General features: G+C 45.3%; 1 protein-coding gene across 3 annotated transcripts in view; it reads left to right on the top strand.

The window, feature by feature from the left end:
* The window catches only part of GATA5 (GATA binding protein 5), a 55,639-nt gene that overhangs the window by 15,464 nt on the left and 22,687 nt on the right, over positions 1–17,488 (top strand). The window contains exons 1-2 of one of the 3 annotated variants that reach the window (XM_083744582.1): positions 1,295–2,178; positions 9,188–9,858. In XM_083744582.1, coding sequence (XP_083600708.1) covers positions 9,324–9,858 — 535 coding nt within the window. In that variant the 5' untranslated portion in view covers positions 1,295–2,178; positions 9,188–9,323. Of the gene's footprint in view, positions 1–1,294; positions 2,179–2,963; positions 3,749–9,187; positions 9,859–17,488 lie in introns of those variants that run through there. The other 2 variants (XM_083744580.1, XM_083744581.1) reach the window with 2 other exon arrangements.

Genomic DNA, 17,488 nt, shown 5'->3' on the forward strand with positions numbered 1-17,488 from the left:
GCTGGATCTATGGTGCTGGAGACCTCGCTTTCCTCGGCGGTTGAGAGGTTCTCGGTTTCCTAATTTGTTCTGCAGCGAGAGAGGAGGTTCAACGAACATTCAGAAAGTCAGGGCATCTTTCTGATTCGAAGTCACTTCGAAGTCACAAGCTAGTTAAACCGAAGTCACTTCGATTTTTAGATCAATAAGACCAACCTGTGGCTTTCAGTTTTAAGGCTCCTCGCTCATTAGCTTAAAATAAGTGGCAGCCAGATGAAGACGAGTTTCTTTGAACTTCGGAGGCCTCCTTGGTTCACAAATCTTTTCTTTAAAGGTGGAGCCTACTTTGATAAATGACCCTCCACATCCGATGGAATACTGAGCAATACTGGTTCGAGTCAGGGCTGCTCTGGAAAGAATTGCGCGTTTTCCTGATCCCCTTTTAAGTCACATCCAATTCACTTTGTCCTTTAAGCAACTGAGCAGGGAGTCGTTATTTAGGACATGATTCGAGGGCATGCCGTGGAGAATAGAAGATGCCACCTCTAGTTCAGTGTTGTCTACACTGGCTGGCAGCGACTCTCCAGGTAGAGAGACTATCCCAGCTGTACCCGCAGATGCCGGACCCCGAACCTGGAACCTTCTGCTGAAACCAATTCTAGCGCAAGAGATTTGCAAATTAAGGTCCCTTCGGAAGTCCAAAGAAACTGGTTTCGCCCTTAATTATCACTCCTAGCATTCCGTCTTTCCTGCAAAGAGCTGCCAGAGAGCAACAGGTGCTTGTGTTTAGACCACATAAAAGCAGGAACACTTATGAATTTAGGGCCTGCTCAGGGTGCAACCCACAACCATTTTTCTGTCGCCCACCCCGAAAGTATTTGAAGCTTCAGCTCGGATTGAAATCCACGAGGCTTTGATTGCCGTTTTTATAATGCAAATCAGAAATGAATAGGCTTCGGGTTTGGTGCATCTACTTACATTTTTACGCTAATCTCAAAATCGCCAGAGCCAGTAAATCTCACCTATGCGGATGTATTTGGAAACAGCGCAAAATCCAACCCAAGTTTTCCAGCTAGCAGCCACCACTCTCTGGAAGTAAACAATCCAATCCTACCTCCGAGAGTTTGTTTTTTAATGGGGCTTACTCCTAAGTAAGTGTGGCGATCCCATTGAAAGAACCTACTTCCAAGTAAAGATAGTTGGGAATGTGTTGTTGTGGCTATAGGCTTTACGCACGGTTATTTGGGGAGCAGACTCCATTTAAACTTAACAAGACTCGAGACTGCATACAGAATAGGTAGAATCGGACTAGAATCAGCAGTGGAAAAGCCTCTTTCAATCAGAAAGGAAAAGATTAACTGCTTAATGGAAATATATCAAGCTATGTAGTGTAATATTAGCTTACGATGATGTGGTTGGCTGGGTTGATTCGAAGCCCGGCCAAATCTGACAAATTCCTCGCTATCAGCCAGAAACCAGATTCGCTTTTTTATTTTCTTTTTAAAGGTCTTCCCCTCAAACTTTGACCTAGTAGCGCCATCAGGGATTGGGGGAGGGGGCGAGATCGTTTTGAAACCACAGTATTTCTGCTCAACACTGTTGTGCCCGAGGCAGAAATATACTTTTTTAAAAAGTCACCCTGTCCTGGAGCTTGAAAATTCACGAGCTCTTTCGCGAATCGTCTTCTTTCCCTGACTTTTAACGGCCAAGGGGAAGAAGCGTTGCATCCTCTCTACTTCAAATTTCGGCTGCGGTCGGTTCCAGTTCGGCGTGGAACAAGCGAGCAAACTCGCTCAATGAGGTTTCGGGACAGTTTCGTGAAACTGATAAGCTCGCTTTACAGCCCAGCGGCACAACTGCAACGCGGTCGGTCGGTTTTAATGCATCCTAAAAGTTGCAAGTTCAGGGGTAAGTGTGAGGGTTTTCTTCTGCGGTGGGAGAAAGCTCGGTTTTCAGAGTTTGTCAGCTGGTGCTAGATACCGCTTTCTCTCTCCCCCCCCCCCCTTTTTATGGGTCTTCGAAAAAAAACCCCAAGGCAAGGATGGTCCCCTTAAGGGGGAAGATAAGTTTTAATCAACCTAGTGGATGTTACATATGAATATGCAACAATGTGAGCCTAGACCTGGTCGGTATCCGAAGCAAACCTTTCTGCTTAAGCCGAAACGTCATGCCGCTGATAATTTTGAATTGATTTCCTGGGTGAGAAAATCCTTCATATATTACTACATACATTTTTTTAAGGTTTCAAATGAATGATAGCAAGGCTGCTCTCTCACAATTAAAGCCGGTTTAATTCGAGTCACTTTTTTAAGCGTGGGGAATGGTTTAGTTGTCTTAGACCCAGAGAATTTGCAGAGATATAGATATATAGATGCATGTCAGTTCCAGAGAATTTAGACGGGAAGTGAATACGGAATAACTGGGATTTAACGATACGAAAAACTTAGAACCTAAGGGAAAAGGTCGACAAGAAAGGATTGCATAAAGGGAGGGGGGAGATGTCGGCAAAATAGGGGTGAACGGTCAGAACAGAGAAAAATAATGGGGGGAGGGGACTTCTGAGAGATTGGAGAGAGAGAAAAACCCACTCTAAAAGTCCCACTGATGTTAAATGAGATTTCCCAGAAGTAATAAACGTAGCACGACTCTGCCTGCGTTGTTGACTCAACTAGAAGCCCAAGGGATTTATTCCCATGCAAAGGTGTTTAAGGGTTATAGCCTTCAAATTCCGCCCAACCGCAGTTTTAATTATAGAAATTGATTCTCATCGAAGCTGGAGGTGACATCAGAGGCCACAATTCCGAAGCAATCCGTCTTAAAAATGCTATCAAAACCGTAACTAGGTCTTTTCCTCCCTCCATTTGTGGTGGGGAGGTAGCCGATTGGCAATCCAGTCTATCAAGTAACCTCCACGCACACCAGACATTTAAAAGCCAATTTCTCCCCTAAAAGGAAGACATCTGGGAACTATAGTCCCCCCCCCCGCTACCAATCCGGGCACCCTGAACAAACTACAGTTCTCGCGCTACTTTGGGCGAGGCGGGTGGAGATGTGCTTTCATGTATATTCACATGCACGCACGATTTTCTCTGCCAGCCGACGAGTCAGCTCTGGAAAGGAAATAATCGAGGGAGAAATCAAGAGGCCTTGGCAACGCAAGAGAAATCCATACCCTGCTTTTAAAAAAATAGAAATAGAAATTAAAAAATTCCCTTAAGTTACTTTCTGGTTTCGGGGCAGGGAAATCTCCCTAACTTTTCTTCCTCCTCCTTTTTTAAATGGTCGCCACCCAACCTGGCCCTATAAGCCTCTCTCTTTCTCCAGCTTGCCAGGAGGTGGGGGGGCGGTCACGTGACACGGCCCCCCTCTCCCCCCCCCCCCGCCGTAAAGGGGCCGAGCCGCAGATGAAGGGAATCACTTTAAGGCCGAGATTAGGCGAGAGAGGAGCTCGTCTCCCAGGCGCGATAGGCAAGCCGGGTCCCCAGCAGCTATCAGCGCAGCGGATCAGAGATAAGAGGCGCAGCCGGAGCAGCGGCGACGCAGCAGAGCCGCGCTTCAAAGGAATGGGCTGCTGAGCTAGAACCCCTTTTGCATTTTTATTTTTTTTTTAGAGGGTGGGGTGGGGAGATACTGGGATTAGACTCCCTTTACACGCGCAAACCCTTTCCCTTTTTTCCTGGGATTTTTCCCCCTTTTGGATTTTTTTTTTTTTTTTAATTCTTATACTTTGTTTCGGATCGTCTCAACTCAGAAGTTTGCCTGCTCCATCGTAAGTATCCCACTCTCTAAATTATCTCTCGTGCAAGCTGGGCTTATCTTCCCAGATAATGCCACACTCGGAGAAGTGGAAAAGGGAACGGTGGGGGGGGGGGGAGAGACTCTATTAGCTTTGCAAAGACCCACTATTGATAACCGTGTCTGTGATTTACGAGTTTCCTGATTAATTTCCCCATCTTTTTTTATCTCTTTCTTTTTTGTAAGGGTGGGGGAACCCTGTTCAGATAATGTTTTCCTACAGCAGAACAGATAGGGAAATGACGCGCCCCTCCGCGCTGTTTAACGAGAGGATTGGTTATATAGGATGGGCCTAGGAAGCACATTCCTTTTCCCTATTAGATAGATCTTGCAGGGGATCTATCTCGCCGCCGCCACCGATCCCCTTTACTGAACTTGCTCTCCTTGGGTCCACCCGAATCCTAAAAGCCAAATACATTGGAGATTTTTACGTCCCATTTTCGCATTAATGGCTTTTTCTTCTTTAGAACCTTTGCATGTATCCGTGCAAAAAACAACAACACCAAAACAAAACAGCAACAACCCCAAAACATTGCAATCTGATCTTGCAAATCCTGTTCGAGTTTTAATTCGGAGTTAAGCGCAGCTGGACTGACTTCGGAGTAAATCATGCTATCGTGAACCGCTTAATTCTGAGTCGGAATTCAGTGTGTTCAGCTTCTTCCTCGAATTTTTATTTTACTTCCTAGTAAACATGGAGCCAAGCTATGCTTTACTCGGAAGTAAGTTCTTCTGAAGTCAGTGGGATTCTAATCCTCGAAACTAATCGGGGGAATTCTTGTTTCCGCAAGGAAACCTGCGTAGGGCACCGAAGTTGGTTACCGATCCTACAGCTCGTTGGAAATAAACTTAAATCTGTTCGAGAGATCCTCTCAAAGCGAGGTTGGCGCACTGGAAATCCCATTTAATTTCCGCGACAGCCTTTACTTCCGAGTGAATGGGACTGCAACCGAGGTCGCAGCCACACGAGCTGCTTAAGACCAGAGGCTTACTTTGGAGTAAAAGGTTATAGGTGTAGGTTTAAGTCGGCCTTCCGTAGTAACTCGTCCTGCTTTGGTCCCTGTGTTTCAACAGCCAAAACCCGCTAACTACGTAAGAAAGTTTGCTGCTATTTTGTATTGCATAAAATTGTTTTAGTGAAATTAAAATACTGGTGCCCTCCAACTGCAGTGTTAATTTGCAGGGCATGGGGGCTTCCTATATATATATTTTGAATATGTGATGGATCAGAGATCTGGATTTCCTACTGAACTCTTCCAAAGGGTTTCTACTATTTTCATTTTAAGCATTTTTCCAATTTATTTATTTTTGGACAACAGCTTAATTATTTGCTTCCATGTAAACATTCAGAGGACTGTACTTATTCTATGTTTCTTCACCTCCTCATCCTTCAACTACTTTATTTCTTTATTTACTTTTTGAAACTTTAAAAAGAGCCATAGGTTAAGCACCCATTTCCAAGGTCACTAAAGTAGTTTTTTGGCTGAGTGGAATTTGAACACAGTCCACCCTCACCTCGGGCAATTCCTAGTCCAGCACTCTTAACTCATTGCTAGCTCTCTGAAATGTTCTAGCAGAATGTTGCTTTTATATCTGGGATGAGGTTTTGGGGTTGGTTTGAAAGTCTGTATTTTAATGCCACCTTCGTGGAAGTGGATTTAGTGCTTTTGGTTTTCTCCCTCAAAATTGTCATTAGGGTGGCAAGTGGCTATTAGGATAGTAGTGTAATTTTGGGGAGAGCTTTCACAGATCCGAATTATCCAAACCATTACGGGCAGGGGAGAGAGGACAAATAATTCAAGAGTGTTCCAGTAAAGAAGAAAAACTATGAACCGCTAGATTATAACACTTGGGTTTTCCTTCCAAAGATCTGGGTCCAATAATGGCTCACCAAATTCGGCACGACTTTTTTCCTTGTAAATGGCATGGAGCATGAACTGCAGTTCAGTGGGAGCCAACTAATTGAATTTAGGCCCTGCTTCTGAGTAGACTGGCATAGAAATCATAACCCAAGAAAATCCTTAATAAAAACAATTAAAAAGGGGGGGGGGAATCATCTGCAAATAGTCTTAGCAGCAGTAATATTACTAATATTTATTTTTTAAATGCAATTTGTTACTACATCTATGGTGGCAAACTCTGACACCAGTTTATAACCCCTTTGAGGACAAAAAATCTACATCCACTTACCTGGAACCTGGTTCTTTTCAAAGAAGTGGGACTTATTTACACATATATGTGATGATTAGGACAAAATCTACTGTGGATGCTGGGAGCACGCAGGATTAATTGTTAGTACTTAGCCCAATTCCAAACTCAGTTAAGAGCGACTGTGTTGCAGTGTATCCTGTTAAGCTGCTAACTTTCTGTCTAAATATTATAGGCTGAGCTTTTGGATGTAGTTCAGCGCACAGAAAGTATCCTATTTATGGCTTGCATTTATATCGGCGCAGTGTATTCACCACAACCAGGCAATGTGGTTCTAAACGGGCTTCATTATCCATCTGGGGCGATGCAACTTAACCCTGACAGCGCTTTTGGGTGTACCATAAATGAACTTGGAGGCTGCGGCATCAGTTAACACACAATCCACTGGCCTAATAAGGACAGCCAAATGAGACCAAAAGTCCGTTCTGTGTTTGACCATGGCCAGCTGGATGGTTCTTGATGCTCTGTCTGGCCTCTCCTTGTTGCTCCTTCCTGGAACCTGGCCTTCCAAAAGCCATTTCTTCTGAATAGATTCCTGGTGTCCCTTAAGCACTTATCACTCATTGTATTTTAGTTTTATATGTCCTCCATATATATATATATATATATATATATATATATATATATATATATGTATATGTATATGTATATATATATATATACACATACATACATATATACTTTTCCCAAAGTTGGTGGCCATCACAACATCTTCTGGGTGTAAATTCCACATGTTATTTGTGTGCTAAGTGTTTCTCTTTCTTATTCTGAAGCTTTCGGCCATGTGTGTGTGTGTGTGTGTTTGTGTAAGGGGCTTTAATCCTTTGTATTCCTAGCAGATGGTAAGCTGAGCTCCTTTGGGAGGAGTTATAAAAATTAATTAATTATCATTAACAATAAACATGCAGAGGATTGTACTGTTTTTTGTTTCATTTTGGTAGTCTGTTCTATTCTGGGGGTTTAGGGGAAGTTACTGTAATATGGCGGTGCTTATTATATATATGGCCCCCCCAAGAGCACCACTTCTTATGCTTAATTATTTTAGTTGGACACATTTCATGCAAATGTGTTCTCCATGCTCACCAGAAGTATATGTAAGAGATTAGCTTTTCAACTTGGTGGCAAGGAAGAACCTTATCTGGATGACGCCTCTCGCTCTTGGTTAATTCGTAATAGATGGATCAATTCACTCACAGCTGAAGAGGATATTTCATCTGGTTAACAGTGTCATTTTTGAGCCTCCAATGGGTTCCATGTGACTTTCGGTTCATAAATTATATTTCTGCCCCTGCAAATAAAAAATAAATCACTTAAAGTCAGAATGCTGTTATGCTTCAATTCACAACTTCTGAATATAGCAAATTCCTGCTGGGTGGCATGTGAAGTGGATCCCCTGTCCTTGAAAGCTTATGTCACAGTGAATTTGTTAGCCTTGAAGATGCCACAAGACTCTTCAATGAATCTGCTTGGAGTAGGACTTAGTTGGCTGCAACTCAGTAAAATTTCAATTACTAATCGCTAGAGCATCTCAAAGTGGATTCAGCTACTACTTCTAGAGTAAACCAACTGCTGTGGTACTCAGATTCTGCTTTTGGGCCTCCCATAGACATCTGGTTGGCCACTGTGAAAACAGGGTGCTGGATGAGAAGGGCCATTGGCCTGATCCTGGAGGCTGTTCTTATGAGGGTGATAGGACTACCACAAAATGAGTAGGCTTGAGCTCTCTGCCACTGGCTCCCTGTGTAAGGCCCTGTCGGGAAGTGTGCTTGGAGACTGCAATGCACACTTGCTAGGGGATCAGCACCACTGACATGGGTGGGTCTAAATTCCATGTAGCCTCGCAAAAGAATATGCTTTTAGGGCACAGACAATGCATTCTTGTTTGTAAAATACTTTTAAAAATAGCCAATTGTTCCACTTCTCTTTCCGTCTGTTAGACTACAGATGCAGGCTGTAATCCCCAACTCATTCATTGCAACATAACCCTATGGGGCTCAGTGGGATAACGCTGGGTAGGCATAAAGAAACTGAAGTCACCATAGTGTTGCTTATACACTGGGGGTGTGTAGTATAGGGACAACTGGAATCTACATGAGCTTGATGTTTAGTGGCTTGTGAGCTGCACTAGGGTCCAGATCTAAGAATGCAATCCTCTGCAGACTTTCTTGGGAGCAAGCCTTTTTGAACTCTGTGGGCCTTACTTCCAAATATACATGGATGGAGGGCCTCAGTGAGCTGCAAATGTCTCTCCTCTGGCTTCTGATTGTCAAAAGTGCTTCTACCACAGCAGAACTGGCGGGCTGGTGTCCAGGACAGAGTTGTCCATCCCTTTGCCCTTAGCTACAAAGCTCTCTAGGCACTCACCCTCTGAACCTATTGTACCTCACGGGGATATTGTGAAGATCTTACTTTTCCCTTAATTGTATAGCTTATATTTCCTTAGCTTTATGCTGCCCTTGCTGAACACCAAAGTTGTACATTTCATAATTTAAAAATGGCAACAGCAATGGGGTACCTGCATGTTTGCTACCCCGACCTAGTTAGAGAAAGGGCAAAAAATAATAATATGAGAATAGGCTAGGTTATGGAAATGTGCTGCCTCTTTATATTTACCAGCCCTTTTCAAGTCATTGATGCAAAATAATAATAATAATCTCCAGTTAAATAAGTTTTTTTAGGAGACATTTTACTAACTGATGATCTTTGACAGTAAAGCTGCTGTTAAAACATGTGAGCAATTTTTTTTAAAAAAAATGTTGAACACTCCAAATTTCAAATGATGTGAGTTCCAGTCTTCCTTCTGATCTTTGCTGTGATGTTCAAACCACTCTTGCTAAGTTTTTTAGGGCAGGGATGGAAGCTACAGGAAGCAAATTGGATACGTTTGATTAGAGAGAAATCATTGTTCACATTTACTACTAATAATAATTAGAGAACCCCTTTTGAACTTTTTATGTGCAAAGGAAAATGAATGAATTTGAGACATTTGGGTCTGAAGATTGGGTCAATATTGCTTAGCAGATAGCAGAACAGCTGGATGTTACCCTAGAGTGAATGTTTTGAATGATTTCTTTTATGTAACTGACAGATGAGCAAAAGAGGGGGAAAGGAAAAGCCTGTATGAAGCAACTTGCCATTTGCTAGAAGGAGCCAAGATACAGGACTCAAAAGCATCTCTTTATTTCTCCTCTCTCCTGTGTTCCAGGTGCCTGAAAGCTGCTTCAGTTGTATCGGCCAGGGAGGATTAGAGAAGTTCTTCATGTCAAACCTCCGACCCTTGCCGTCCAGCTGCCTTGTTTGTGCCCCACCAGCTGCGCTGCTCCTGCCTTGAAGGATACAAAATGTACCAGAGCTTAACTCTTGCCCCCAACCCTGGCCAGTCGGCATACTCCCATGACTCCAGCAACTTCCTGCACTCGCCAACCAGCCCGGCCGTCTACGTTCCCACCAGCCGCATGCCTTCCATGCTCCAGAGCCTGCCTTACCTGCAGAGCTGCGAACCTGCCCACCAGGGCCATCCCCTGAGCAGCCACCCAGGATGGGCACAGCCGGCCAGCGCTGAGGCCTCGCACTTCAATGGCAGCAGCCCTCATGCACCGCCGGGCTTCTCCTACTCTCACAGCCCCCCTGGCGGTAGTGGTGCCGGACGAGAGGCAGGCTACCAGAGCCCCTTGTTGCTGGGCACTGGGGGGCGCGACCAATATGGCAATGCTCTGGTGCGCTCGGTCAATGGCTCCTACTCCAGCCCTTATCCCGGGGCTTACGTCAGCTCTGCAGAGATACCGCCATCTTGGACTGCGGGACACTTTGAGAGCAGCGTCTTGCACAGCCTTCAGACGCGACAGGGGGGCTTGCCTGGCCGGAGACCCACATTTGGTATGTAGTGTATCTCCCACTAATAGAATTGTAGAGTCGGAAGAGACCCATGAGAATAGCTAGGGGGCAAGGGGGGCAGCTGGGCCCCTAAATCAAGTAAATAAGTAAAGATCCTTCACTAAAAGTAGAAAGATTTTTGGCAGGTTTTTCTGAGCACTTGGGGTCAAAAGAAAGTAATTTAAAACAACGGTCGTTGAGACATTTCATTCCGAATCTGCTGGACAGAGCCAGACAGAGGATGTTAACAGGTGGGTGTCCTGCCCCACCCCACAACATAAATCCTGGCTACACCCATGAAGGGACCCAAAGGATCATCCAGTCCAACTCTCAGAAGCCATTCCAAGAGCACATGGTTCTCTGCTATTGAGGGCCTTTTGATCCCTGGTAGGACACTTTATTCAGACCTGAGGGCATTATGATGGAGGCCTTATCACCCATTTCTTTTGTCCAGAATTTATCATTAAAGCAGTTGCTTAAAAAACACCATGAAAGTCCGCAAAACCTGTCAATGAATGTTAAAGAAGTGTGTGGTCTATGGCCCGGTTCATGCATAACATGAAGCTGAATGGTGGTATCATAACATGAATGAGGAAACACACAGATGCCCAGAGTGTCAACCAGAGTTGTTTTGCTTCTCCTCGGGCTGTTCTGTTTCTGCCTTGCACTGACTGAAGCCATGGTTTGGCTTAGTGCATCATCCAATCCTAGGGTTGTGGTTTACCTCACTTCTGATAAACCTTGAGCTGTAACCAAAATCTGCCCTTCTGGTTTGCCTGGGAGTGTTAAACCACAAGCTTGGGTTCAGCCAACATGCAGCTAAGCCAAACCATGGTTTCACTCGATGCAGCAGCAGAATGACTGGAAGCTCAAAACAATCACTATCTCCTTTCCAGAAGCCTGCATGTTCATACTAAGCCATGGTTTGACTTGGCATTCTATGCAAACAAGGACTATGTTGAGTGTATCACACTGTGTTCAGTACATGTCTGTTTGACCTACAATCTGTCTCTGGTCTTAATTTGTCATAAGCAAACCTACCCCAGTTCCAGAACCTGGAAAATTCTGTAAATCCACTTTGAGTCAAAATGTGCATGTAGCCAAAGGCAGGGATGGGGAAGCTATGGTCCTCTAGAGCTTTTCAGACTCAAACTCCCATCAGCCCCAGTCAGCATGGCCAGAGGAGGAGGGATGATGGGAGCTGGAGTCCATCAACATTCAGAGGGGCAGAAATAATAATTTAATAATAATAATAATTTATTATTTGTACCCCGCCCATCTGGCTGGGTTTCCCCAGCCACTCTGGGCGGCTTCCAACAGAGATGAAAAATACACTAAAATGTCACATATTAAAAACTTCCCTGAACAGGGCTGCCTTCAGATGTCTTCTGAATGTCAGGTAGTTGTTTATCGCTTTGACATCTGATGGGAGGGCATTCCACAGGGCGGGCGCCACTACCGAGAAGGCCCTCTGCCTGGTTCCCTGTAACTTGGCCTCTCGCAGTGAGGGAACCGCCAGAAGGCCCTCGGAGCTGGACCTCAGTGTCCGGGCAGAACGATGGGGGAGGAGACGCTCCTTCAGATATACTGGACCGAGGCCATTTAGGGCTTTAAAGGTCAGCACCAACACTTTGAATTGTGCTCGGAAACATACTGGGAGCCAATGTAGGTCTTTCAAGACCGGTGTTATATGGTCTCGGCGGCCGCTCCCAGTCACCAGTCTAGCTGCTGCATTCTGGATTAGTTGTAGTTTCCGGGTCACCTTCAAAGGTAGCCCCACGTAGAGCACATTGCAGTAGTCCAAGCGGGAGATAACCAGAGCATGTACCACTCTGGCGAGACAGTCTGCAGGCAGATAGGGTCTCAGCCTACGTACCAGATGGAGCTGGTAAACAGCTGCCCTGGATACAGATTTGACCTGTGCCTCCATGGACAGCTGTGAGTCCAAAATGACTCCCAGGCTGTGCACCTGGTCCTTCAGGGGCACAGTTACCACATTCAGGACCAGGGAATCCTCCACACCTGCCCGCCTCCTGTCCCCCAAAAACAGTACTTCTGTCTTGTCAGGATTCAACCTCAATCTGTTAGCCGCCTCCATCCTCCAACCGCTTCCAGACACTCACACAGGACCTTCACCGCCTTCACTGGTTCTGATTTAAAAGAGAGGTAGAGCTGGGTATCGTCTGCATACTGATGAACACCCAGCCCAAACCTCCTGATGATCCCTCCCAGCGGCTGCATGTAGATGTTAAAAAGCATGGGGGAGAGGACAGAACCCTGAGGCACCCCACAAGTGAGAGCCCAGGGGTCTGAACACTCATTCCCCACCATCACTTTCTGAACACGGCCCCCAGCTCCCAGCCCCTCAAGACGGTCCAGAAGGATGTCATGGTCGATGGTATCAAACGCCGCTGAGAGATCCAGCAGAACTAGGAAACAGCTCTCACCTTTGTCCCTAGCCCGCTGGAGATCATCAACCAGTGCGACCAAGGCAGTTTCAATCCCATGATGAGGCCTGAATCCTGACTGGAAGGGATCCAAATGGTCCGCTTTATCCAGGCGTGCCTGGAGTTGTTCAGCAACCACTCGCTCAATCACCTTGCCCAAGAATGGAAGGTTTGAGACTGGGCGATAATTGGCCATCGTGGCCGCATCTAAAGATGGTTTTTTAAGAAGCGGTTTAATAACCGCCTCTTTCAGTGGGTCTGGGAAGGCTCCCTCACGGAGGGAAGCATTCACCACCCCACGAAGCCCATCGCCCAGTCCTTCCCGGCTAGCTTTTATAAGCCAGGATGGGCAAGGATCCAGGAGACAGGTGGTTGGCTTCACTCGCCCAAGCAGCCTGTCCACATCCTCGGAGGTAACAGATTGGTATTGATCCCACACAACTTGACCAGACAGGACTCTAGCACTCTCCCGCCCCGGCCCTGCTCCCACGGTGGAGTCTACTTCTTCCCGAATCTGAGCGATTTTATCTGCAAAAAAATTTGCAAAATCATTGCAGGAGAACATGTGGCCCGTACTGGGCCCCGATGTTACAGGTGGTTCCGCTAAATTGTGAACCACCTGAAAGAGTCTCCTGCTGCTGTTTTCTGCAGATGCAATAGAGGCGGTGAAGAAAGTCTTGTCGCTATCGCCACTTGGTAGGCTCGACGTTGAGCTCTAACCTGTGTCCGGTCAGATTCAGAATGAGTTATCCGCCACCGGCGCTCTAGCCGTCTCAACGATTGTTTCATTGCCCTCAGATCCGTGGAAAACCACGGGGCTCTCCGGGCTCCATGCAATCGGAGAGGGCGCTTCGGAGCCAAACAGTCAATAGCCCTGGTTAACTCCACATTCCAGCGGGCCACCAGGGAATCGGCTGAAAGGCCATCAACATGGGATAAAGCATCCCCTACCACTCTCTGGAAACCATTTGGATCCATTAAGTGGCGGGGGCGGACCATCCGAATCGGTCCCACCTCCCTGCAGAGGGGATGGGTCGCAGAGAAGTCCAGTTGCACCATCCATTGCCTAAGAGTGCTTTTAAGGCTAAACTGAAACCAGAATCTAGTTGATTCGTAATTGGTTCTCCTCTAAGGTCCTCTGGAAATTATAGGTCTGTGAAAAGGGGATTATTTAAGAAGAAGAAGCTTCCAAGAAGTGTCTGAGTGACATTGGCTATGATGGCTACCCTTGGTGCATCTGAAAGCCAAGCCAAGGCAAGAAGGCATTTGAGTCAACACTGTTGAAAATGGAAAGCTGAACTAGATTGATGGCTCTCTTGGTGTTCTTAAGCTGGTTTGAAATTGGCTTCAAAGTTTGTCCCGGAGTTTTGTTTTGTTTTATGTGGGTGCATGCATAACTACATCATTCATTTTAAAAATGCTAAGTCTCCCTTTATGGAATAATCTGCTAGAGGTAGTGTTGTAAATGGGGGCACTGGAGAGAGGGATGAGATGTAGCAACCATGGAATATTAGAAGAATGGAAACTTTGGCCAAGACAAATCCTCCCCACACCCTAGCATTCAAGAATCTCCAGCAAATGCTGTCTTGGCTTGGAAATGGTAAAAACTATTTTGGGGGTTTTGTGTGCCTGGGACATGGCTTTGGAAGCCAAATTCTGTCCTTGGTGTGGCTACAGACAGGCAATATATGGGAACTCTTCGGTTTAGAATATGTGCCTGATCGCTGTAGTTAGTGTTCAGATGCAAAGGAACTTGAAAAAAACACTTGGATATTTTTCATGCCCTATATGGGAAGGAGCAACGTAGATTGTTTCAGGCAATGAATTAATCTGCTTGTCTCTCAGTAAGCACTTGAGTGCTGGATATATTTTGGCTGGCAGTAGCTTTCGATATATTCATAAACCTAGGTGCATTTTGCTCAGTGTGCAATTGCTCTGTGTCGTTATATATCTGTTCAGGTGTTATGCCGTTTCCTAGGCAAAGTGACTTCTATTCAGTATGTGGGGTGTGTGTGTGTGTGTGTAAAACTGCCTCCAAGAGGGAGAAAAGGCTTTGATGGCAACGCTCTGTATTGTCACACTACATTGTATAAAATGTTCACAGCACTTCTGAAGTAATTCTACGAATGCAGATAGCATTGGGGCTGACATGAGACTGAGAGTGCAGGATCTAGCCCAATGGTGTGCGGTCAAGTGGACCAGGGGGACTAGACTAGTCCTCTAAATGTTCCTGGTAAATTAAATTATCAAAGCCTGGCGCCTCCTTCCTAAAGCCTGGGAAGCTTCTGCCTGGCTCAGGGAGGGAGGCATGATGCTCCAACAGGGTCCAAGAGCTCTCCCTTCACCTTCCTGGTTTTGGGAAGGAGGCAGGAGGGCTGCAGTATCTTGTCAGAGGCCTGGAGCGTGTGACTCTCCCACCCCATCGCCCCTGGAAACTGGCGCCTCTGGCCTTACTGTTCCCCTGCGGAAAATTTCACTGCACACCACTGGTCTAGCCTGAAGTCAATGTTCATTTGGAAGTGAGTTGGCGCTGATTTGCATGCAGGGCACTTGCCCCCAAGTCTGCTTCTGAGTTCATGACTTCCAGATCTGAACTAGGGATGGAGTGTTCCCTGTGCCTCATCAGCATATTGCCCTTAGATCTTTACTCCCATCAAGAGCAGTGCGAATGGGAAGGAATTCTGGGGTCAAATGCTCATCTATATCAAACTTTGGCCTTGCTTTGCTTTGCACATGGATTGGGTCTGTGTGGGTGGGTGTAAGCACATCTCTTATTTCTTTTGAATGAACAACTGCACTCCAGTGAGTTTTCCATCAATTTTCATCGGTAGGGGATTTCAGAATGGAACTGGGAAGTCTTGATTCAGCATGGGGACTAGCACTATGCTATCAGCTATTTTATATGCCATTGCAGCATATTTTAGGATAATACAATATTGTCCCATTGGGCTGGGAGGCAATTGGGCTTTCTCCTGGGAATATTTTGGAAGGGTTGTAGTTGTAGTAAGGTGGTGCCTGGTGAGGATTTTGCCTTTCTGATAACATTTCTTGTTAGCTGTCACCTGTTAACATAAAAAAGAAAGAGGTGGTACTCTTCAAATGAAGGGAAGTTTTCATATTAAAAATAGGACCATCTTCTGTTCTTTGGACATTTGACTTAAAAATCCAGTTCCCTGAGATTTTATCTGTCGCTTTAAAAGAATCATTTCAAAACAGGGGTCTGAATTCCAGTTTTAAATTGGTGGGTGTTTCTACTGAATTGGATTATGGCTCAAAGTTTAATACTGGAAGTTGCAAGAACAGTGACTGACAAGGGAAGATTGACAATTCAGCGGAAAATGGGGCTGGTCTCCAAAACACATGCAAGAACTTTTATATCTGTACCTTGATGCCATGTAGCTTGGTCCTATGCATGTTTACTTGACTGTAAATCCGCTGAATTCAATTAGGCTTCCTCTTAAGTAAGCAGGCAGAAGATTCTGACATTCCATTCCACAACCAGCCCTCGATTTTGCCGGGATTCGTTGTTTCCCAATCCCAAACCCTTCTCTCTCTTCTCAAACCCTTCCTTGCGAAACTTCAGAAGGGAAAAGATTTTTTTGTTGTCGCGCCCTTCCAAAAGCTGCCTTGGTGAATAGCCTTTCTATAGTCACATATAGGCTATGAAAGAGCCACGGGGTTACACTTTCCCCATGGAGTCAGAAATAACAGCGGTGGTTTCGGACGCCCGGAGTAATCTGCCTCCCTCTACAATATCCATGTTGTGCAGCTTTCAGAGGTGACGCTGTTTGGTGTTTAAATGAGGTGAGCAGATTTACAGCCGTTTCGCCTTTTAAAAGTAATTTATTGGGGTAAATGAGTTGAGATCTGAACAGACTCCAAGGCTCCTAATTCGCCTTCGCCCAAACAAATCTCTCTCCCTCGCCGGCTACGTGCGCCGTGGCACCATCCATCAACACCCGCTCAAAATCGCCCAGCCATAGGACCATCAAAGCCGCTTCGCTTCGCTTTGGGTTCACACTGCTTTTTTTTTTTTTTACAAAAAAAACACAAAGAAACAGAAACAGAAAAGAATCTCAACCAAGCGCACTTTCTTAAGCAGGCGCTTGGTTAATAAAACCCGCCTCGTTCTGGTTCCTGCAACTGTCCCTTCATTTCGGCTTTATGTTTGTTCCGAAGCCCCTTTTGAAAGACGACTTAATCTTTTGTTATCTTGGTTGGATCTGCTTTTCTCCGCCTTTTATCTTTATCCTAAGAACAAAGCAGAATTAGTGCTCGACTCTTAAAAGGAGAAAAAGTGCTTTAACCTTGAGTCCCACCGCCAGAGTGAACGGAAAGGCTTCGGGAGTAAAATTTGGGGGTTGTGACCCAAATCCCACCCCCCGCACCGGGGAACGCCATTCTAAACACTGCCTTTCTCCTACTTTTCATCGCTGGAAATATTTTCGCATTCGGATAAAAGAAGCAAGCAAAGAGCCCTTTGCGAAGTGAATTCGCCGCTGCCCTTTCAGCTGGATTTTGCAAAACGCACCGAACCAGGTCTCCCCAGCATAGCAGGAAATATTCTTGGATTTCCCAAATTTCCATTGTTTCTGTATTTAGGAGCTGCAACCTGTAGTTTAGACAGGTCCTGTGCATTTTTATTCAGAAATCCCACTGCCTTCAATGGGATTTACCGTACTCTCAAGTAAGTGATCAGAAGACTGCAGCCCTAATTAAACCACTGGATATTTTTTTTACTTTGAAATAAGTTTAATTGATTGCAGTATTAATCTACCCCCCCCCCAAAAAAAAGTATGGAGGTTCAAGCTTGCAGTTTAGGATTTACAAAATAATAATATAGGTGTTTAGTAGGCAATAAGACTGTTAATCCTGTGTCTAGGTGATCTGGGACTAGATCCCTGAACACAAATTCCCTAAAAGTGGAAATTACTTTCGAATAAGCACATAAGGAGTAAGTTGAACTTAATTCTGTAGGGCTAGTAGGCTGAAATTCTATGTACTATTTGTGTACATTATTTCCTTAAATTCTAAACTGATCTTCAGCAGAAGAGCCCAGGACGGGGTGTGAAATAATTCTGAATATGAAAGTGAAAAAATGCAACATTTTCAACCTGCAAGGAATTTCCACAATGTAACAACAACAACAACAACAACAACAACAACAACAACAAAAAGTTGGGTCC

The sequence above is a fragment of the Podarcis gaigeae genome (assembly GCF_964106915.1).
Source record: "Podarcis gaigeae genome assembly, chromosome: 6".
In the NCBI taxonomy this organism is placed as follows: Eukaryota; Metazoa; Chordata; class Lepidosauria; order Squamata; family Lacertidae; genus Podarcis; species Podarcis gaigeae.